This window comes from Eubalaena glacialis, chromosome 2 (genome assembly GCF_028564815.1).
Source record: "Eubalaena glacialis isolate mEubGla1 chromosome 2, mEubGla1.1.hap2.+ XY, whole genome shotgun sequence".
Classification (NCBI taxonomy): Eukaryota; Metazoa; Chordata; class Mammalia; order Artiodactyla; family Balaenidae; genus Eubalaena; species Eubalaena glacialis.
In genome coordinates this window covers 128,039,047-128,062,582 of record NC_083717.1, presented here as the reverse complement: position 1 = coordinate 128,062,582, position 23,536 = coordinate 128,039,047, and the positions used below count along the sequence as shown (strand labels likewise).

At 35.3% G+C, this 23,536-nt stretch overlaps 1 protein-coding gene and 1 long non-coding RNA gene across 5 annotated transcripts in view; one reads left to right on the top strand and one right to left on the bottom strand.

The window, feature by feature from the left end:
- Positions 1–18,770, bottom strand: part of LOC133084335 (uncharacterized) — a 48,690-nt gene extending 29,920 nt beyond the window's left edge. The window contains exons 1-4 of one of the 2 annotated variants that reach the window (XR_009699425.1): positions 18,644–18,770; positions 15,136–15,224; positions 14,710–15,024; positions 14,447–14,532 (exon numbers count right to left, since the gene is read on the bottom strand). This is a non-coding gene — a long non-coding RNA (uncharacterized LOC133084335). The remainder of the gene's footprint in view (positions 1–14,446; positions 14,533–14,709; positions 15,025–15,135; positions 15,225–18,643) is intronic. The other variant, XR_009699426.1, reaches the window with a different exon arrangement.
- The window catches only part of HEATR5A (HEAT repeat containing 5A), a 111,068-nt gene that overhangs the window by 73,927 nt on the left and 13,605 nt on the right, over positions 1–23,536 (top strand). For all 3 annotated transcript variants that reach the window (XM_061180759.1, XM_061180757.1, XM_061180758.1), the window contains 10 exons: positions 1,045–1,234; positions 2,133–2,302; positions 6,945–7,083; positions 9,631–9,810; positions 11,606–11,845; positions 13,269–13,450; positions 15,173–15,241; positions 16,677–16,856; positions 18,588–18,807; positions 22,103–22,351. In XM_061180759.1, the coding sequence (XP_061036742.1) occupies positions 1,045–1,234; positions 2,133–2,302; positions 6,945–7,083; positions 9,631–9,810; positions 11,606–11,845; positions 13,269–13,450; positions 15,173–15,241; positions 16,677–16,856; positions 18,588–18,807; positions 22,103–22,351 (1,819 nt within the window). The remainder of the gene's footprint in view (positions 1–1,044; positions 1,235–2,132; positions 2,303–6,944; positions 7,084–9,630; positions 9,811–11,605; positions 11,846–13,268; positions 13,451–15,172; positions 15,242–16,676; positions 16,857–18,587; positions 18,808–22,102; positions 22,352–23,536) is intronic.

Sequence of the window (23,536 nt, the reverse complement as noted above, 5' to 3'; positions counted from 1 at the left end):
CTTCAGTGGTTATCAGTGTATGGCCAGTCTTGTTTGAACCAGAGTTGCCAAACTTATTTTATAAAGGGCCAGGTAGTAAATTATTTAGGCTTTACATGTTATACAGTCTCTGTCAACTGCTCAATTCTGCAATTATAGCAGGAAAGCAGCCATAAATAATATGTCAACAGATGAGCATGACTGTGTTTCGACAGAACTTTATTTCTAAAAATAGGTGGCAGGCAAGATTCGGCTCAAAGGTATTTTGTTTGTTTAATATAGAAATACATATTTATATATAACATGTATATTTATTTTATAAATATAAATATTTATTATATTTATTTTTATAAATATATTTATTTTTATATATTTATAACACTGCACCTGTTAGAAGTGTGCATCTCTGTGAATAAAGTATAGAAACTGAATACACCATGTAACCAGCACCTGGATCAAGAAACAGAACAGTATCAATACCCCAAACACTCTCCTCATGTTCTCTTCTAGTTACTACCTGTCCCACCAAGGATAACCACTATCCTAATTTGCAACAGCATATATTAGTTTTGCCTGCTTTTATACTTTATATCAATGGAATCATATGGTATGTACTTTTTTATGTCTGGCTTTCTTCAACACTGTGTTCAAGAGATTTGTCTGTAATTATTGCATGTAGTTGTAGATATTGTTGAATCTTTTAAAAACTTGAATTTTCATTCTCTATATAGATTAAACATTAAACAGTTTTCAACAAACCAGATTTAGTTCAGGCTGTTAGCTAAAGAACCAAACACTGTATGGAATTCTTAGTGCTGAGATATACGCACGTATGCCATTCTAAATTAGGCATTTGTCTCTCGATTGTTTTTTACTGGATATTTAAAGAGAAAAATTTTCTTAAAACTCCTGAAGTTCTCCATTTCTCTCCAAGTTAGTAATAACACACAAATACTTTACTGTGCTATTACGTTATCACTTGCTTCAACAAAAGAACAACCCATTGTGTTTTATGTTTCTTAATGCTGCTATAACATTTTAAATTGTTTTTCTCTGTCTTCACAGACCTGGGCACTGCATTCTCTCTCATTGATAATTGATTCTGCTGGCCCACTCTATTATACGCATGCAGAACCAACCCTTTCTCTTATTATTATGTTGTTGTTAAATGTGCCTCCTACTCATGCTGAAGTTCACCAAAGCCTTGGTCGCTGTTTGAATGCCCTTATTACTACACTGGGTCCAGAGCTACAAGGTATGCATAGCTGCTCTTGTGATGTTTTACATAAAAATATTACGTAAAAATGAATTCGGTTCCTATTATTGACTCAAACATTTCTCAATAAATTGAAGTTTAGCAGAATGCTCTTTTCAAATATATGGGCAAAATGTTGAGAACAGTCTTGGGAAGACTTTGACTCCTGGATGACGACATGATAGAAAAAACATAGAAACTTAATCTAAGCTTCACCAACTATTACTTAATTGGGTGACTTTGAGGAAATCCTCATGTCTCTAAGCTTCAGTTTCCTCTTCTATCAAATAAGAGAAAATCTGAAAAACCCTTGTGATTGGCACATAGTAGGTGCTCAGTATATTTTGTTAAAATAAATGCCAGTCTGATTTTTCTTACCTTGAAAAGATAAGGAGTACCATATTTAGAAAGATTAGATATGTCCTAAAAATGCTTCCCTTAACAAGTAAAATGACAGACATGAAATGGAATAGTTTAAAGAACTCTTTATCTCTTTTAAGATATAAATGACAAAGCCCCAAAACTCAGTTATTCTGATCTATTCAAATGCAAAGTACATGATTTTAATATATGAAAGCAACTCTCAACTAATACAAGCAGGGTGAAATGTATTAGCACTTTCTAATTCTACTTTTCATGAAAATTTGATGTAAACTGCAGATAGTCTTAGGTTCTTCTTTGCCTAATGATTTGTGTTACCATAAATCTTTCAGACTAAAAATAACATAATCTAAAAATCTATAACCTGGATTATCCCTGCTTTTGTAGAAGAAATTTACTTCACAGAACCTTAAGTTTAAGATTGGGGGGAAAAAAGAAATTTTAAGCCCAGTAATATATGTTTAAAGGGTAATGATTTTATAGGCCAATTATTAAAAGCTTTCTGCTTTCATTTTAGGTAACAGTACTTCCGTTTCTACCCTAAGGACTTCCTGTCTGTTGGGTTGTGCAGTGATGCAAGATAACCCAGACTGCCTTGTCCAAGCTCAGGCCATCTCATGCCTTCAGCAGCTTCACATGTTTGCTCCACGACATGTCAACTTGTCTAGCCTGGTCAGCTGCCTCTGTGTGAGTATAAAATTGTATATGTCCTTAGTTTCTATTACTGGAAATTTAAATTTAATTATTCTCTAGACTGTACAATAGCTATTTTCCCTCAGTTCTGGTCTTTTTTGGGTGGTGGGGGGCAACTTCATATAATCATATCTTAAACCTCTCATATATTGATTCATTTTTCTTCCATTAATGTTGAACTTAGTATTTGGAATATTAATTCATTAATCAGTAAAGACATACTGAGTGCTAATATCGCAGGTAGTAATATAAATGCTATAGGACATGGAAATATTTATGTGGTAACATCTATTTTTTCCTACTTCTTCTTCTTCCTCTTTCCCAAATTATTACATATAAAGTTCTTTTCATCCCAGATGGGCAGCATATGCATCAATATCTGGGTTCTAATAGTGTGTCTAATGAATATAGAAAGGTGAAGGTGATCAATAAAAAGTTCTGATGAGATGGTTCGTAATCATCGGTGGTTTTAAGATTTACCTTGAGCATCACCAGTTTCTATCTGGACTTGCCTGAAAAAGTTGAGTTACACTTGGAGTTAAAACTTGACACCGGGGACTTCCCTGGTGGCGCAGTGGTTAAGAATCCGCCTGCCAATGCAGGGGACACGGGTTTGAGCCCTGGTCCGGGAAGATCCCACATGCTGCGGAGCAGCTAAGCCCGTGCGTCACAACTACTGAGCCCGTGTGCCACAACTACTGAAGCCCACACGCCTAGAGCCCGTGCTCTGCAACAAGAGAAGCTCACGTACCGCGACGAAGAGTAGCCCCCGCTCGCCACAACTAGAGAGAAAGCCGTGCATAGCAACGAAGACACAACACAGCCTAAATAAATAAATAAAAACAATACTGCCATTTTTTTCTTCTTGAATCATAGTAGAAAATTTCCATTAATACCCTTTTAAAATTTCTTCTTTCACTGATACATGAATTCATTTATTAAGTAAAGTTTATTGAGAAATAAAGAGCAAGTCTAACTACTAATTCATGGTGAATTAGATCTGATCAAATTCGTTACTCTTTTCTTTTACCAGACTGAGAAGGTTACATACAAAGAAGAATAGAGACTGTTCTCAGATCTTTCTTTTAAGTACATTCAGAGCAACTGAGAAAATCAGAAGTAACAATTACAAGTCTTATTCATGTTACTCATAATACTTAAGCTATAAAATGATTTTTCTTATACAGAAATTAAATTCAAAAATTGCTATCACTAGCAATTTTGTGTTAGCAAAACTTGTGTTAATTTTGTATCTTAGTATTTTGATTAGTAAAGCTTTTATCCTAAATTTATTATTGTATTTTAAAGTATGCCCTGTAGTAAGAAAATTGGGGCTTCCCTGGTGGCACAGTGGTTGAGAATCCACCTGCCAATGCAGGGGACATGCGTTTGAGCCTTGGTCCTGGAAGATCCCACATGCCGCGGAGCAGCTAGGCCCGTGTGCTACAACTACTGAGCCTGTGCTCTAGAGCCTGCGAGCCACAACTACTGAGCCCTCGTGCCACAACTACTGAAGCCCGCACGCCTAGAGCCCGTGCTCCGCAACAAGAGAAGCCATCACAGTGAGAAGCCCACGCACCGCAGGGAAGAGTAGACCCCGCTTGCCACAACTAGAGAAAGCCCGCGGGCAGCAACAAAGACCCAACGCAGCCAAAAATAAATAAATAAAATAAATAAATTTATTAAAAATTGCTTTTGCTTTCCTATTAACAACTTTATGATCAGGTTTCTTTTCTACATAGAACTTAATTATTTAGCATGAAGTGTTTTCATATTAACTGAAACTCCCTGAGTATTCAGAATACATTTAATCATTAGGAAAGAATCTTACTGCAAAGGGTTTTCTTCTAACTGCATGCTATTTAACTTCCATTCTGAACTTGGCGTTAGCTACACTCGCAATTCTGACTACTCACAGTTTTAAAACTTGGCTTCCAAGAGTAAGAAATCTATAATTAACTTGTGATGAGGTAAACCATTAACTTGGTCCCTTGCTGGACACCTGTTCATGCGAATGTAATCCAGATCACTCCTTTCACACTCATGTCTACTTGTTCTGGTTTTGTTACTGAGGCTTAATGAAAGATTCCAAAGGAAAACCTAATTACACAACTGTGCATTTTGAAATTATTGTATTTTTTATATCTTTACATCTTGAGTTGACTGTTTTTAAAATCTTACCTCAACTCATATTTTAAGTTGGAAAATGAAGTATTTATGGCATATTTTTTAAAGCTGAAGCTAAGCCAGTTTGAATGATAGCTCTATTAACATTTACATTTTAATGCTTAGCTGACTGTTGTCAAAGTCATCCTAGTATTTGGTTTTGTCATGACCAGTCTGTCATTTGTTTTTGTGCAGGAGATCTTGTTGGATAATTCTGTGTTGGTAGGTCCCTGACCCTCGATTCCTAACTTTTTTTGAGGTTTGCAGTGCTGTTTCTTTGTGTTGTTTTTTTTTGGTTGTAGATGTTCTTGTTTTCCACTGCATCTCTTTGTTTAAGCTAACCATTAATGCAAAGTCCAGTGTGTATAGCATGTTACATGGTGTTTATTTAATACCAATGTAAACAAATCCTCCCTAACCTTCTCCAGCTGGTGCACTCTCTCCTTGCACTTAATTTTGCATCATTTTGATTTAATATATTCATTTCAGAAAGGAATTGTAATTACAGTTTGATTTAATTTCTGTATTTTGCTTGCTTGATTTGTTTGCCTTAATCCACTCTATCCCTCTTCCCAATATAAACGCTGGAGAATGACATGGAAATATTAAGTGTCCCATTTTGCTTTGTGTGACGGCCTTTAATGTTTTTTCTACCAAACAAGTAAAGAGTACTTTTGAGCATGCTTTTTCTAAAAGATTGTTTGACCAGCCTGAATAAACGCTGCACCTGCCTTGTATTATATGCTTGTAAAACTCCAGTTAAAGTAACTAGTAGATTTATTAACTTTTCTTTAAAATTGTCTTAATAGAGTGCTTTTTTGTCATTGTTGTTAAATATAGCCGTAATCTTGGGCATGAATAAACCTAATCGTTTACATTTTAACTTCTCTATTATCCTGTGTACTAGTTTCTAACAGCAGAGTTCTTAAACATGACTAGAATGACATGACCTTGAGACTTTGTGAATGGCATTCCTGTCTTTCCACTTTTGAATTCATGATATAGCTTGAGGGTGTAATAGAACATATTTATAAAGCAGTTCTCATCTGTATGTTTCACTGCTAACATATTCACAAACTTTTCTTGCCTTTTATCTTCTGATAAAATTAAGGATTTAGCTCTCTTTGCATGTATCATATATCACAAACCAGCTGCCACTACCTACTGTTTTCCTCAGAATTTTGCCTCTGCTCTTTTCAACAAACTCACCTACTTCAGTCCTGTCTTTCACACATAAACCAGATCTAAAGGCACATATATGAATTATGCCATTATTTCTAAAATTTTGCTCAGAAAAATCACTATTATAAGACATATTTATTATCATAAGCCACACCAAACTGGTCTTTATTATCATAGTTAGGACAAAATAAATTTCAAAATCTCTAGGCTTTATTCTACTTATGAAATCATTAAGAATTGGTATCCAGAAACCTTTGACTTGTTTTAATTGCTCATTTAAGGTATATCACCAATCGTATCATTTACCCTAGGTAGACACAACCTATTGAGATTTACATGGTTTAAATACTTCTCAGTAAAAAGAATATGTATTGAGCCTATCATTCTGAGCAGAAATATTCTCTGTTGCTAAGACATTTACATATCTATGTACATATATGTATATTCATATATAAGTAGATATACATGTATAAAATTTGCTATCTATAATGTTGTTTCTAGAGAGCATTTTCGGTGAATATGTTTTCTGAGTAAGACTCTTTCTGCCTTTATTTGAAAATGCATTTACTTACTATGTATGGCATCTGAATAAACTACTACTGATAGAGGCTGCATTAATAATAACTAACATTTATTGAGTGCTTACTATTTGCCAGGTACTGTGCTAAGCACTTTTGCATGTTTCTTTGTGTTGACTTCACAACAGCCCTGTGAGATGGGGGTAGTGTTATCTCCATATAACAAATGAGGAAACTGAGACACAGAGAGGTTAAATAACTTGCCCAAGGTCACACAGCTAGTAAGTCATGGATCTAGGACTCAAACTGAGACAGTTTGACTCCAGAGCCTCCATTTTAACCAGTATGCTACAGTGCTTATATGGATTTTTATAAACTTCTACTTAGAGATTCATAAAACATTATAATATAGTTCTATGAGCACATATATATAAGCTGCAAATAAATTCTTTCTCAATTGTATCTCTTTTGTCTCTCAGAACTGTTTTACTCATATAAATTTTATGTCTTCTAACATTGTCAGGAGGCTTTTGCTTGGATTTGTTTATGAATATTGCCTAATAAGTACATGTATTACTCCTTAAGCTATTTCTAAGTTGTATAATAAAAAATATGTGCTAGGATAGTTGAAGTTTCTGTGTATTTAATAAATTGTGTCCAGCCCACTGATGGGCTGGACACAATCAGGAGGGGTCCAGTGAATATCTGTTAGATGTATTGAGTGCCACCAAGAATTTCAGCTCTTTTACTTCCCAAATGGTGTTTTTCAGGTGAATCTTTGTAGTCCCTATTTGTTACTGAGACGAGCAGTACTGGCTTGTTTACGTCAGCTTGTTCAGAGAGAAGCAGCTGAAGTTTCAGAACACGCTGTTATGCTTGCTAAGGATAGCAGAGAAGAGTTGACTCCAGGTAATTCTTTTTATCAGTATTATCTCCAGTTCAGATGATTGTTTTAATCTTACATCTTCCATATAAACATGAGTTTTTAAAACGAAATTTAAAAGTTAGTATATAATGCCTTAAACCTGCTACAAGTGATAATTGCTAACAGTGATTATCATTCCACCCAGTGATGTTACTGGTTTAGAGTAATGGTTCTCAATCTTAGGCCCCCTACACCAGCGACATCCACCTCACCTTGGAACTTGTTAAAAATGCAGATTATTGGGCCCCATCCCAAATCTGCTAGGCCAGAAATCTGGGAGTAGAGCCCAGCAATCTCTTACTTATTTTTCTGCAATAATGATAATGGTACTGAAGTTTGAGAGCCATTGGTTTCAAACGAGTTTTTTCACAATAATGGATTGAAATTGGATTTAGCGCTGAAGTCATTTCATCATATATGCCTTTCTTCCCCCTAAATCTCATTCAGTAAAATTTCTCATAGATGAATCTGCTTCAAGTTAAAGGATTTTTATACCCTTTCTATATTTTAGAGCTGAATTAAAGGATTTCTTGGCAAGTAAAATTTGTTTTAAGTGTGTCTCTTCATTTTAAAATTATGTGAATAACTCAAACATGCATATAAATTCAAACAGCCTATAAAAATAGTAATGATAATATCTCACACTTTAAAAGTATATAGTTTCCCAAGTGCTATCACACTTTTAGAAGGTCTCAGACTTCATAAAGCTTTCCAATATCTAAAGCTCTCAGATCTATAGTGTATTTTACTGTCATGCTGTGCTCTTTAAATTAGTTTTATTATTATATTAAAATCTTTGCTCTGACTTGAGTTTATCAGCATTGCTGAACTGGTATAGTAGTCATCAGACAGGTTGCAGAACATGGTTAATGTGTGGTATTCTCCCCAAAGTGACCTTTAACTTACATTCATCACTGGAATTATCTTTATTTGTTGCTTTAGGATTTTATTATGTAACTATACTGGTACATAATTATTGAATTAGCTATATGATTAAAATTATAGTAAAGGGGCTTCCCTGGTGGCGTAGTGGTTAAGAACCCGCCTGCCAATGCAGGGGACACAGGTTTGAGCCCTGGTCCGGGAAGATCCCACATGCTGCGGAGCAGCTAAGCCCATGCGCCACAACTACTGAGCCTGTGCTCTAGAGCCTGAGAGCCACAAGTACTGAGCCCGTGTGCCACAACTACTGAGGCCCGCGGGCAGAGAGCCCATGCTCCACAGCAAGAGAAGCCACCGCAACTAGAGAAAGCCCATGCTCAGCAATGAAGACCCAACACAGCCAAAAATAAAATTAATAAAATTATAAAAAAAAATTATAGTAAAGAACTCATTATATAATTCCTTTTTAAAAGTTTTGTAATTTTTCAAACCCATGGAAAAGTTGAAAGAAATGTGCAGCAAACACATAGGTTCACCTACTATCTTTATGACACCCATTTTATATATCTCTCAGTATATATACACACATACACAAACCTCGTGCCAAACCATCTGAAAGCAGGTTGCAGGCATCATGATGGTTCACCCCTAAATACTTATTTGCATTTTTCAAGGATATTCTCCTACATGACCACATGTTATTTCCATACCTAGTAAAATCAACATTAATTTAGTAGCTTCATAGAATGTACAGTCCTCACACAAATTTCCCATTATAAAAAAAAAAAAAGTCCTTTATAAACTCTTTCCTACCCCTCTCACCCCCATCCAAATTTATGATCCGGTCATGACTCACACATTACATTGGGCTGTTGTGACTTATGGACTCCTAATCAGAAACATTTCTACCTCCTCCTTCTGATCTCTAAAAGATAACTCCTCTTTTAAAATAGTCTTTAGAACTAAATGCTTTCATGATTGCCAAATGAGTTAAATCTTCAAGAGAAAATGTATATGTTCTTTTGACATTTTCAGAATTAGAGGAAATAGACACTAGATCAAGGTTTATATTTCTTTTTTGAGATGATTTATTACTTTGCAGTGAGAATACTGTGTAGTAATTTATATTAATTCAGTAGTCTTCTTTAGATCCACTGTAGCTTAGTTGCAGTAATTAAACACTGTTCTCCATACAATAGTTGTTTTCTGTCTGAGTTTTACTCTCATGTTAATAAATGTAAAGCTTTTGTACCAGAATAAGTAAAACTTAATTATGATTATTTATTTGAATTAACTTTAAAGAGAAGATAAAATAATCATACCAAGAAACATTGTATAAATTTTTATAAGTATTGAATGCTAATTGGGTTTAAATGTTTACCTAATGTAAGGAAAACATATTAGTTAACTCTTAATAAAGATTTATCTTTCAATGACATTGCATAAAAAATAACTTTGCAGTGTTGTGAATAATTACCAAACTTGAATTGTGAACTAAAATAGACCTCAGTAGGTTGAGGTGCAATATTTGGACTAGTTCTTTAGAATATATTTGCATGTAATATTTTAATAACTACTGAATGTGTGTGCTTCTCATATGGCAGTTTTGTTTTCTGTATTACTTAGATCATCGATTTTCTTCTTGTCAGATGCTAACATCAGAGAAGTGGGCCTTGAAGGGGCCTTATTGACCTTACTTGACCAAGAGACAGATGGGAGATTATGCCATGATATCAAAGAGACATTAAACCATATGCTCACATCTATGGCAGTGGATAAACTCTCCTTTTGGTTAAAGCTTTGTAAAGATGTACTTGCTGCATCAGCTGGTAAGTATTGGTGATTACCAGCCAACATAATAAAAGTAAAAGTAAAAGCATTATATAAAATTGTTTGCTAGTGACAATTTATCAGTCTGGATATTTGGGTTATAATTGCTTGTTGTTTTCTTTAATGGAGATTCTAATGCTAGTGTTGAAGTCCAACGCTTAAAAGCCTACTTTTTTTTTCTCTTATAATTGTCTTATATGACTTTCCTGTGAAAAACAAACTAAAAATTAGAATTGTTATTTATGCTATAAAAGGGATGACCTAACTTACAGCAGCCCCATCATTTATTTTCATACATATGAGAAATATTTGAGGTGTTGCCTCAAATCAACTTAATAGAAAACTCACCAAAAGTTATGACATTTTGAGCAAGCCAGTTTCTATACTCTTAATAATGTTCATTTAAAATATAGTGTTATTTCTCTAATGTTTTTGTTAGTACAAGATAATTATTAGTGAGAAAGTGTGTTAGAGTCTTTAAAATTTATATCCTGGACTAAGAAAATAAATGAGGAAGAAAGAGGATAGAAACCAATTCTGTTCCAGGTATTGTACATATTTTATATGATTTAATCCTTTAACCATCCTAGGAGTAGGCAGTATTATTCCATTTTACACGAGACAAAACAAGACTTGGAAAGGTTAAGTAATTTTCCCAAAGACACACACAGATGTATTCAAACCTTAGCCTACATGACTTTAAAATCTAACTTTTCATAATATTTCAGTAGCTCTCAACTCAGTTACTTAAGCCTTATAATTTAATGTAGCTTTGGTCTCTGAGTTAAGTTATGTGAAAGGAAGAAAGGTACCATAAAATTTCTGGCATTTTTTTTAATATTCTTCTCTGTCTACCTCTGTTCTTGTTGGTACTCTTCCAGTGATTTATACCTGCTCTTTCAACCATTATGCTCTACATGTTTTCCTTCTTTAATGTTCTCCTCTATCCCCACTACTGAAGAACTTAGAAGGACTTCTTTAAAAGAAAAAAATATATGTGCATAGATAGGTTGATTATACTTTTCTGGTATCTTACCTATCTTTTTAAAAATTTTTAATAGCTCAATTTTATTTCACCATTTATTCTTTATCCTTTGTAGTTTGCCTCTATCCCTTCTTATTAGGAAAACACACATTTCAGTCTCTGTTTACTTCTCAGTTTTAAGGCAGGAGTTTGCCTTAACTTTATTTGTAACATCATTGCTATCTATTGTATCACACTCAAAAAATGTTGACAGACAAGATAATTTAAGAAAAACAAGTTGGTTTGTTTTAAAGCATAAGTTCCAATTTAAGTCGAGTTAAACAGAGTTAATAAGTTAGCAGTTAGTATAATATTAAGGGGAAGTAATTTACTACTTAATGGCTCTGGCCATCAGGACAATTTGAGACTGTAATTACAGCAATGGGTCTGTCCTGAGAAAAATATTTTTGGACATTTTTAGTGGGTTCAGGAACCTTCTTAAATTCATTCAAGGCCCCAGTGTTAAAACAACATCTCTAGTTCTATCCACCACACTCCCTACTAGGGAATTCTGAGCTTCCTTAAGTATATCCATCTACATACAGGGGATTGATAATTATTCTAGTATCATGTTCAGTTTTCACTTTAAATATAATTTAACAACTTTGTCATTTTTTAAGAATAGTTTTTTTAGCATTTCTTTAGGTACCACTGCTATTAGTAGTCATTTTGATCAACAGTAATTCTAGTCCGTAATTGAAGTCATTGTGTCCCTTTATAAATATATCTTCCAACTGATTGTAATTATGTGTATTCTCCCTTGATAAAAGATTTTACAACTGTAACTTGTGTGGATACAATGCAAGAAGAGGAAGGAGATAAAGGGGATGATGCCTCAGTTCTGACCATCAGAAATGATGGCAGACCTCATCCTTTTACCAATCCGCGATGGGGTACAAGAGTCTTTGCTGCTGAATGTGTCTGCAGGATAATTAACCAGTGTGAGAATGCACACAGTGCACATTTTGACATCGCTTTAGCACAAGAAATGAAAAAAAGGGATTCAAGAAGTAAGTGGCATAATAATGAAAAGACCAAATGATATACATTGAAATGCTGTCTGCCTATAGTATATTTTTAATGTTCAAATACATTTTTAATGATTAAACTTCTTAAATTCGCATTCACTTTTGTTTAGTGGACATATGTGATATATTAAGTTTATAGAGAATAGTCATGTTCTTGGAAAGTAGTATGTACATTAGCTAGTTCCCAAATTTTATTTTCTAAATTTTATTTTCTGAATGGTAACTTAGAGCAGTTTTGCTCATAGATTATTTTGGTTTCACGGATATTACCTAGAAAACATTTAAGTCTGTCTCAATGTAAAGTAAACCGAGTTGTAAGACCATTTTGACCTTTTAGTGTTCAGTTTTATTATTTTTACCTAAATGCCTGTGGGTTATGGTTTAATGTCTAATTTTTTAAAATCACTTAAGCACATATGTTCAAAGACTCAATGCTCATATCTCAGTGCCTTGGAAATATTCTTTACCTGACAAAAGAATCATAAGGCAAGATGTTGTTATTGTCAGTCTGAGAGTGTGAATTAGGTATTTCTATTTTAATTGTTTTTCAAGCAAGCATTTATTGAGTCTCTTATTTGTGATGAGCACTATTCTGATAGGTATAAAATCAGTGTGTTATAGGTGCTTACTGACTCCTGTGCTCCCAGTTAAAACTGTAATTGGCACTTACTAAGATGAGTTGGTTTCTTCAGTGTGACCTATAACTAGTATACTTCTTTGAATTTAGTCTCACATATTTTTTAGGTAAAGGTTAGTTGTACCTGTAAACATTTTATTGTTGGAACAGTGTTAAATGATTGTCTTATGTCTCTCCCCAGTAGAATTATTATACCAAAGAATATGTTGTAGGCGTGAAAGGAATTATTTATAATTTCACAGCTAGAAATATTTTTATGCTCCCATCATTTGTGTGTGTGGCGGGACATGCAAAAAAGTAAGGTAATGTAGTCCATATAAAGAACCACATAAAACTTTTTTTAAAGGGACATTTAGTCTTTTAGCCTCAACTTGATGTAAAGAGGATGATTAAATTACTGCCTAATTCATCAAAACCCAAAGTCTCCTAAGTACCTTCTAATGTACTTTTATCAGAAAGTCTGAACAAAATTTTTATTGAAGGTACTATTAGTACTCTTTTAAAGGATGCTAATTCTGCCTTTGTTTTTGAATAGCTGTATAATTACTTGCTTTGGGATAGTTGTTTGTATGTGAGTATTTGCACTGGTGCAGTAAAGCCAGCTTTAAAGTCTGTATTTAACAAACAGTAAAATGTAAATCAAATCAAAAGTACTTAAAAGAAAGTCTAGGTTATGAAATTAAAAGGAGGAAAAATTATCACTTAACATAAATCTTAGTTCCAGCGTATTCTTTTTCTTAATAAGATATATTTTTTTTAATATTGCAGATGACTTTTTGGTGCTACATCTTGCTGACTTAATTCGCATGGCTTTCATGGCTGCCACAGATCACAGTGATCAGCTCCGTCTTTCTGGCCTTGAAACACTGTTAGTTGTTATTCGGCGATTTGCAGCTATTCCAGAACCAGAGTTTCCAGGTCATGTGATTCTGGAACAGTATCAAGCCAATGTAAGCTCTTTCTACTAGAGAACTTTATTATTATTAAAAGTCTGTGAAACTAATTGGCATGTCACCTTTTAATACGTAAATGAGTATGTATCTCTGCTAATATATCACCAGTATAATCAGTATATGTTTAAAGAAGAATCTTCATGTAAAAGCAAAATAATACATAAAACAGGTTTTTTATAATGCTAAAGGTTAATTTTCATAATTAAAACCTTTTTGGTAATTTTGGGGGAATAAAGGGCTTTTTTTTTTTTAATATTCATTTACTAAGTTAATCTTTAACAATAACCCCGTGGGATAGGTATTGTTCTTTTTTTAAAAAATTTTTTTTATTTTTGACTGTGTAGGGTCTTCATTGCTGTGCGTGGGCTTTCTCTAGTTGTTGCGAGCGGGGGCTACTCTTTGTTGCAGTGCACAGGCTTCTCATTGCGGTGGCTTCTCTTGTTGCGGAGCACGGGCTCTAGGCACGCGGGCTTCAGTAGTTGCAGCACGCTGGCCCTAGAGCGCGCGGGCTTCAGTAGTTGTGGCACGTGGGCTCTAGAGCGCAGGCTCAGTAGTTGTGGCGCACAGGCTTAGTTGCTCCGTGGCATGTGGGATCTTCCCGGACCAGGGCTCGAACCCGTGTCCCCTGCATTGGCAGGCGGATTCTTAACCACTGCGCCACCAGGGAAGTCCAAAGGGCTTTGATAATGAAATTCTTTACAAAATATCCAAATAAGCTAAGATAACACCAAATCATTAATAAACATTCCATTTAGGCTACATGCCAGTTTCATCTTCAAATTATTACTCCTAGTCTAGATATAACCTCCTTTTTTTCCCCTAGACTTGGAAAAGAATACAGGTTTCTATTACTGGTTCTGTAAGCTTTTTAACTGGTGTTTTTTTGACTGGTGCATTGAGCAGCCTAGGAGAAACAAGGAAGATAACAAAATCATCACATATTATATCACACACATCACATGTAATCCTTCAGTAGCATTCATCCAAGGATACCTCTCATGATTCAAAGGCAGCTTCTGATGGCTGGCAGTTAGGGAATCCAGAGCAGTTCACCAGTTGGTCAGCAGGCTCCATCACATCTTCCCAGCAGGTAATGCCAATGTGTGTTTAGGGAAAGAGCAAAAGGAAGGGACAGGAGTTAGATACAACTAATCACATTAGACTAAAATATTATAATTTAGCTTACTTAAGGGGAGCTCTGTTATATTTTTAATCCTCTTAAAATTGCAAATGATAGAAATAAAATTACCACTCACTTAAGCAGAAAAGGAAAATTGTTTTCAGGAACTTAGTTGGCTCTGCTTTCTTCTGCACTGGCTTTATTCTCAAGTTTGCCCTCTCCAAGTGGTATCAAGGTGGCTCTCTTAGCATCCAGAGTCTTTTAAAGAGAGCGCTTCTTTCCTAGTACTCCTAGCAGATGTCCTCAGGAGAGCTTTCATTATCCCAGTGTGGGTCCCTGGAGCCAGAGAGTGCTCACAACTCCATAGCAACAACATGGGCTGAGAGTTGTGGAGAGAGAAGGTTCCCCAAAGGAAAACTCGGATGCACTTAGCTAAAAACGGGAAGATATGCTGGGCAGGCAAAAACAAAAGGTGTTCATAATACCTATTATAAATAACTAATTTTTAAAAAAACTAATTTTAAAATAACATTAAAAAGAGAAAAAGTTTGTGCTATCTTACTTTTTGATGCTTGAATGAGCCTGTAATTTCTTGCCAGGTAGGAGCGGCACTTAGACCAGCCTTCACCTCAGAGACGCCACCTGATGTCACTGCCAAAGCATGTCAGGTAAATGGTTAAAAAGATAAATTTTAAGAAAAACCCTCTCTTAGGAAGCAGCTCTCCAGTTAGTATTCGATACCAAGGTTCTACATTATAGTTGTCTAACCATTAATCTCAGTTGCCCCTTTTACTTTGCTTTTTAAGTTTAGAGAACTTTTTCTTTCTCATAACTGCATGGTAATCCAATATATGGGTATGTCACCAGCTCCCTAGTGATGGAAATATGGGTTTTTTTGTCTTTTGCTATTATGGATACTGCTGCAGTGAATGACCTTCTTTCTGCATAGGTCATTTCACTGGGTCTAAGCATATCTGTGAGATAAATTCCCTAAAATTGAATTGCTGGGTTAAAGAGTATATTACAGGAGTTTACCAATTTAAACTCCTACCAGCACTGTATGCAACTGCCTATTTCCCCAAAGTCTCAGCAGCATTGTGAGTTGTCAAACTTAGATTTTTGTGTATATGATGGAGTAAAAAGGGTATCTCAGGATAGTTTAGATTTGTATTTCAAGTGAGGTTGAGCTTTTTTTCATATAGCTGAGAGCCATATAATATACAGTTTTAAATAGTTGCTTTTCTTGGTGTGGTTGTCAGACATTCAATATCCAGACCTGAATGGCCTGAAATAATTAAAAGCAGAACTGATGTGAATTAAATTAATTATAATTTTACTCAGTTTTTTCAAATTTCTAAATTCATTTGTATTTAGGAAATGTTTGAGTGCCTTCAAATATTCATAGAAGTGTGTGAACTGTTGTCCTGAGTCTAATTTATCATCGTTTTATTATATGTGTTCTCGCTGTAAGCCACTTGAAATCTTTTGTGAAATGAGATGCAAACTAAATAAATATATGATAAAAGAAAAATAAATTTTCTGTAGTAAAAGAGAAATATGGTGACACCTAGGAAAACCTTTATAGATAACCTCTGATAATTGAGTAAACTTTTTGAATTGGAGAATTATTAATGATGTTTTGTTTTAAAAATTAAAAATATCTTCAAAAGAATCAAAATCTTCATTGAGGTTTAAATGGTAGGTAATTTATCTTTCAAGAAAGATAAAATAATTAACTATGCAATTAATCGCTGATTTTAAATAATAATAAGATGAAATAGTCAAGATTGGAGATATAATTCAAATGTTAATCCAAACATTTATGAAAGTGATGCCTTTCATGGCTTAATTTCACTGTGTTAATAACATCTGAAACTCTGATTTATATACTTATTAGCACAGTTTCCTTTCTTCAACCTTAAGACTTCATTCCCTTTTGAAATGCTGGCTTTGACTATCATTATCACCAGTATCCCTTGGGGTTTCTTGATAGCAAGATGATTTCAATGACCAGATTCCTGAGATATGGGTGAGCTTTGCTGAACTCACAAAGGGGGTGTTTATAATTTTTAAATATAACCTTTGATTTTCTTAAAAAACTAGGTTTGCAGTGCCTGGATAGCAAGTGGAGTTGTAAGTGACCTTAATGATCTCCGAAGAGTTCATCAGTTGCTTGTTGCATCATTAACAAAAATTCAGGTTGGAAAAGAAGCTCTAAGTCACTTATATAATGAAAGTGCTTCTACCATGGAGATCTTAGCTGTGCTAAAAGCCTGGGCAGAGGTTAGTACTTCTCAATTTATGACTAGAATTTTGGAAGTTGTTAATAAACATCTTAGGCCATAAACTGAAGTTAGCTATTTAAAACACAAATAAGTCTATGTTTAAGGTTAACAGAAGACTTTCAACATGAGATGTATTTATATGCTAATTGATATTTTGGCCAAGGATTCTAGAGTGCCCTCTGTTGTCTGTTATCTGCTGCTTTAAGCAGGGGCAGTCATGAGAGACTTTAATAATAGCCAATGGAAATCAACTTTTATTGAAACCTGAATTATTGGAAATGTGGGTTTGCTCATATATTCTGTCAACTCTATAACACATATGTTAATATTTTTTAGTGCTCTTTCATAAAGTGACTTGAATATTAAGTAAGTTGTTTTATTTCCTAAGATTAGAGAAATCTTGGAAGTGCTTAACTGTTCTTTATTTACTTTTCTAATCAGGAAGAAAGCTATATAATTTTTAAATTTATGATGGAAATGTTTACACATATACAAAAGTGAATAGAATAGTACAATGAACTGACATATACCCGTCATCCAGCTTCAGCAGTTACCAGACTTGGCCAGTCTTGGTTCATATATCACTTTAATGAAGTGTATAGTCTCAGATTGCAACTGAGAGAATTAACCAACATATAAGAAAGGGTTTCCTTCAGTAGGGCTAATTAAAATCAGAAGATTGTAAAGTGTCTATTTTTGTCATTATTTAGTGTTGACAAATCTCAGGAAGTAGTTCTGCCTAGATTTAATAAGTTGGATCTAATGATCTTTAACAGTCAACTCTAAATGCTTTAAACATATGCTTTTAGTAGAGCAAACAGAGATTCTGTAATTTCTGTAACTTATTTTATAAATTACTGTGTGCTTATATAGTGTTCTTTGTACTAATTTGAATCTCTATACTCTTGCTTAAGCCATTACTTTCTCCTATTCTCTCCTTAGTGAAAGTAATGACTAGCCAACAAGTTCCATGTAATTGAGGTCCATAATTATCTGAAATCCTTGGAGCCAGATATATTTGGGATTTAAAATTTGGATGCATATTTCATGTATCCATCTAGGATGTCTAGGACAATACCATAGAATCTATAATCAAACACTTTCATATATCTGTGTGAAATGTTTGAATATTCACACTGTATAAATAGCTTCACATAAATTTTTTTGTGTTTTGCCACCAGATTGATTTGCCCACAAACTTAGATTTTTTCAGAGCTTTTTGGATTTTGGACTTATGGATAAAGAGATAGTACACATTATGTACTATGTTGAATACTTTAACATTCTATAGTCCATGTTAAATCTATATAGTTAAACTTTTTATAGTGATTTAGTGGTAACATTGAAAGAAGATATTCAGCTTATTTCAATTCAGAGATGGCTGCCTGTAGCCATATGTTGAAATAGATTACAAGGTCATGTCTAGGCTTAGTGAAAAAGAGTGCCGTGATCATTTAATTATAGCTGTCATGGTTGTAAACTGCAAGGTGGCAGCATATTTGTCAAATGTTTATTATCCCTAATATATCTCACTGAAGATAATGCTTTTAGATCTTTCTACCCTAGTTTTGTGTGTGTGGTTACACATGTATACCTTCTTATATCACAATGCATTTTAGGTCCAGGAGGCAGGCTCAAGCTAAGTCTGCCTCTTCAGCAAGATAAAAATATTGTAACACCTTTTCAGTGGGTACGAGATTTTCCTATTTATAAAGTAACCTTTATACAGGTCTACATAATTGCTGTAGAAAGACATAAAAACCACAAACAAGCTTTGAAGACTACCTGTGCAGAAGATAGTGTTGGAGACGGGTCGATTTCATCAGACGGGCTGCTTGACTTAGTCCACGCAGATCTTGGCACATTAAGTAGGCTCTGGCTTGCTGCGCTTCAGGATTTTGCTCTCCTAACTTTGCCTTCAGAATTTGCCTCCCAGCTTCCTGTTGAAGGTAAGGGGGGAAAATATTTACATAATCCCTAGAATGACAGTCAATAACATGTATTTTCAAAATTTCTCTGTTAGCAGGTAATGTTTATCTGAAACATTTTCCCAGAATAATTTTCATTCATAGAATAAGCACGGGAGAGTTGCTTCAGGATGGAGGCCCTGAAGTTGAATCTCTAAGTCATAAGGCATGCTCGTCTTACCTCACAAGACACTGCCAAATCACTCTCCAAAGTGGTTACAACAATGTATGTGCAACATACATTGTATACAAACAACATACATTACATACAAACAGCAACGTGCTTCTGTTTTTCTACATCTTCCCATCATTATATGTTATCATTGTTAATAATTTTTGCCAATCTGATGAGTATGAAAGAGTTTCATTGGTTTATTTCCTTGATTGGGAATCTTTTTTCATCGGTTTATGGGACGTTTAAGTTTCTTTTTCCATAAATCACCTAGTCATAATCTTTGCCCATTTTCTACTGAGTATTTGACATTTTCTTACTGACTTATTAATCCTTTACATATGTTTAATACTATTCCTTTGTGATTCCATATCTTGCAGGTATCTTCTCTCAGCCTGTAGTTTGCTCTTTCTTTTACCTTTTTAAAAGTAATATAATCAGTTGTTTATGGTTTTTGTATAGTGCCTGATACGTCTTTGTATCTTAAGGTCATAAAGAAATATAAGCTTTACAGTTTTGCTTTTTTACATTTTGGACTTTAGTCCAGCTAGAATTTATATTGTGTGTGTGGAATGAGGATAAGGATCAAATTTTATTTTTTAATTTAAAAAATTTTTTTAATTAATTTTTATTGGAGTATAGTTGCTTTACAATGTTGTGTTAGTTTCTGCTGTACAGCAAAGTGAATCAGTTATACATATACATATATCTACTCTTTTTTAGATTCCCTTAGGGATCTAATTTTATAGTTGGTTATTAATATTGCATTTTATGGATTAGATATTTGGTAGCTGCTTTTAATCTTCATGTTATTTCAAAATGGCTATTATTTTTTTTACTCTTTGCTATGAATTTTAGGGTCAGCCTATCAAGTTCTGTTAGAATTTTAGTTGGAATTATACACAAAGATATGTGGAGTGTTTATTGTACTTTGTACCTTTCAATAGCATTAAAAATGGAAACAAAATGGAAATAAACTGATTTATTGACATAATTTATCAGCAAATGTTAATGACACATAAATCATTAAAACACAGTGTTGGGGGGAAAGCAAGTTTAAAAAGGATACACACAGTATGAGGCCTTTTAAGTAAACTCACACACGAAATAACAGCATCTATTATTTATGAATACAAACGTCTAGAGTGAAAGTGTAAGACCATAATGAGAGTGATTCACAGTGACTTGAGGAAAGTGGTTACAAAAGGAGGGGCAAGAGTTAGTGGTGTACGAAGTTTTAGGGGTTTTTTGTTTGTTTGTTTTTTAAGAAAGATTTAAGAAAGGCAAAATGTTAATCTTGGAGATAGGTAAATAGGTATCTGTTTTATACATGCATACACATACTCTGGTTTCTCTTCATATCCTATAAATCTTTCACCTTCTAAACACGCATATACACATCACATATTTGTTTTTAAATATTTTGTGATTAAAAATAAAAAGTTAAGAATTAGCCTGTAAATTTCTTATAAAGTTGTACGGATACATCAGCCCTGTGACCCAACAGTTGTATGCTCAGGAGAAATAAAATCACTGATAACAAAATATTGATAACATAGCAGCATAGATGAATCTCTGGAAACATTGTTAAGCAAAAACTTAGTCACAGGGACTTCCCTGGTGATCCAGTGGTTAAGACTTCGCCTTCCAATGCAGGGGGTGCAGGTTTGATCCCTGGTTGGGGAGCTAAGATCCCACGTGCCTAGTAGCCAGAAAAAACCGAAACATGACACAGAAGCAGTATTGTAACAAATTCAATAAAAACCTTTTTTTTAATTATTTATTTATTTTTATTTATTTATTTGGCTGTGTTGCGTCTTGGTTGCTGCGTGCGGGCTTTCTCTAGTTGCGGCAAGCGAGGGCTACTCTTCCTTGCGGTGTGTGGGCTTCTCATTGCAGTGGCTTCTCTTGTTTCGGAGCACGGGCTCTAGGCACGCGGGCTTCAGTAGTTGTGGCAAACAGGCTCAGTAGTTGTGGCTCACGGGCTTAGTTGCTCCGCGGCATGTGGGATCTTCCCGGACTGGGGCTCGAACCTGTGTCCCCTGCATTGGCAGGCGGATTCTTAACCACCACGCCACCAGGGAAGTCCCGAATAAAAACTTTAAAAATGGCCAACATAAAAAAAAAGGGGCTTCCCTGGCGGCACAGTGGTTAAGAATCCGCCTGCCAATGCAGGGGACACAGGTTCGAGCCCCGGTCCGGGAAGATCCCACATGCCGCAGAGCGACTAAGCCCGTGCGCCACAGCTACTGAGCCTGCATTCTAGAGCCCGCGAGCCACAACTACTGAGCCCGCGTGCCTAGAGCCCGTTCTCCACAGCAAGAGAAGCCACCGCAGTGAGAAGTCCACGCACCGCAACGAAGAGTAGCCCCCACTCACCGCAACTAGAGAAAGCCCGCGCACAGCAATGAAGACCCAATGCAGCCAAAAATAAATAAATAAAATAAATAAATTTATTAAAAGAAAAAAACTCAGTCACAAACAAGTGCATACTGGATATTTTTCCATTTCTGTGAAGTCCAAGCACAGGCAAAACATCTGTGGTGATAAAAGTCAAAAAGTAGTTGCCGGGCTTCCCTGGTGGCACAGTGGTTAAGAATCTGCCTGCCAGTGCAGGGGACACGGGTTTGAGCCCTCGTCCAGGAAGATCCCACATGCCAAGGAGCAACTAATAAGCCTGTGCGCCACAACTACTGAGCCTGCGCTCTAGAGCCCGTGAGCCACAACTGCTGAGCCCTCGTGCCACAACTACTGAAACCCGTGTGCCTAGAGCCCGTGCTCTGCAGCAAGAGAATCCACGGCAATGAGAAGCCCACACACCGCAATGAAGAGTAGCCCCCGCTTGCTGCAATTAGAGAAACCCCGCGCGCAGCAATGAAGACCCAACGCAGCCAAAAAATAATAATAATAATAAATAAATAAATAAATTAAAAAAAAAAAAAGTAGTTGCCTTGAGGTGTAGGGGACTGACTGGAAAGGGTGACAAAGGAACTTTTGGGATGATGGAAATGGTCTATATCTTGTAACAGATAAAACGGAAAATGTAGTGTGAGCTAATCTCTTCGTTTATTCCTCCTGAAACTGTTTGCTTTCCCTTTTTTGTAGGTGGTGCTTTCTACACAGCAGAGACTAGTGAAAACGCAAAATCGCATTATTACAACTCCTGGGCGTTTATCCTCCATGCTACAGCACTGTGGCTTACAAGCACAGGCTTTGTTGTTGCTGACCCAGATGAGGGAGCACCTAATCTCTCAAGGCCTGTAACACCAACTTCCATGTGTCAGGGGTCATCATCTGGGGCTCCAGTAAAGTCCCCTGAGGATGTCTACACTGAGAGATTCCATCTTATTTTAGGTCAGTAAAAGACCTTACTAGCTTCTGACACTACAGAGTTTTTCTTGAATTGTGCCCCCTGCCTATCAGCTCTTGGTGGCTATTACTTCATTCTTTATTAGGCATTAGTGATAGCCTTGATGTATACAAGTGAGTAAGCTTGTATACATCTTATAAAATTGCAAATTTCATTATATTAAGTCTAGAATGCCATTACAGGCTGGCTTTAGCATCGAGTTGAATGTATGTAAAATTTGAAAAAGAAGCCTAGTTCTTTCCACATGCTTTTTAAAAGACCCGTGTAGGGTCTACAAATGTTCTGAATTTCTCAGTATATAAAAAATAACAATATACTGAGTTGTGTCCCCCTCCCCATTCTCAAGGATTGCAAGGTTCAAGAAAGTATACTCACAGGTACACAATTGCAAGCAAATATTTAAGGTCAAAGATAAGTGAGATTTTTACATTTATGAACTTTAACCCATTTTTTGGCTTTCCTGGAACTTCATTTTTAAAGTGAAGTATCTTTCTAGATACAGTGAGTTTCTAGAATAAATGTTTTTCATACTTACCTTGTTCTGAGGAAACAACTTATTAGATCATTACCTATAAATAAGTTATTGATTTAAATGACATGTGAGAGTTATAAAGGCAAGTGATTAAATTAAGTAAGGTTTATGGTTCATAGAGCTTCTGTTATTCCTTACCAGGCCAAACATGACCGGATTTCTTATATCCTTGGGTATGTTAAAATTTTGTTTTCGCTTGCCTTGAGATGAGAGCTTTTTAAAACAGACTTTTAGGACTTCCCTGGTGGTCCAGTGGCTAAGACTCGGCGCTCCCAATGCAGGGGGCCTGGGTCCGGTCCCTAGTTCGGTCAGGGAACTAGGTTCCCACGTGCCGCAACTAAGAGTTTGCATGCTGCAACGAAGATCCCGCATGAGACAATGAAGACCCAGCGCAGCCAAATAAATAAATAAATAATTTTTTTAAGATAAAAAAATTTTAAAAGATAAAAATGAACTTTTATATAATGAAGATTGGCAGGGCATAAGCTGTGCAGTACAATTACCTCAGTTCAAATTCTTGGTGTGCCCCATTGTAATGGACCTTTAGCAAACTACTTAAGCTCTATGTGCTTAAAAGGAGTGGTAATAATAGTACCTACTTCCTCAGATAGTGCGAGAGTGAAATGATATACTTAAA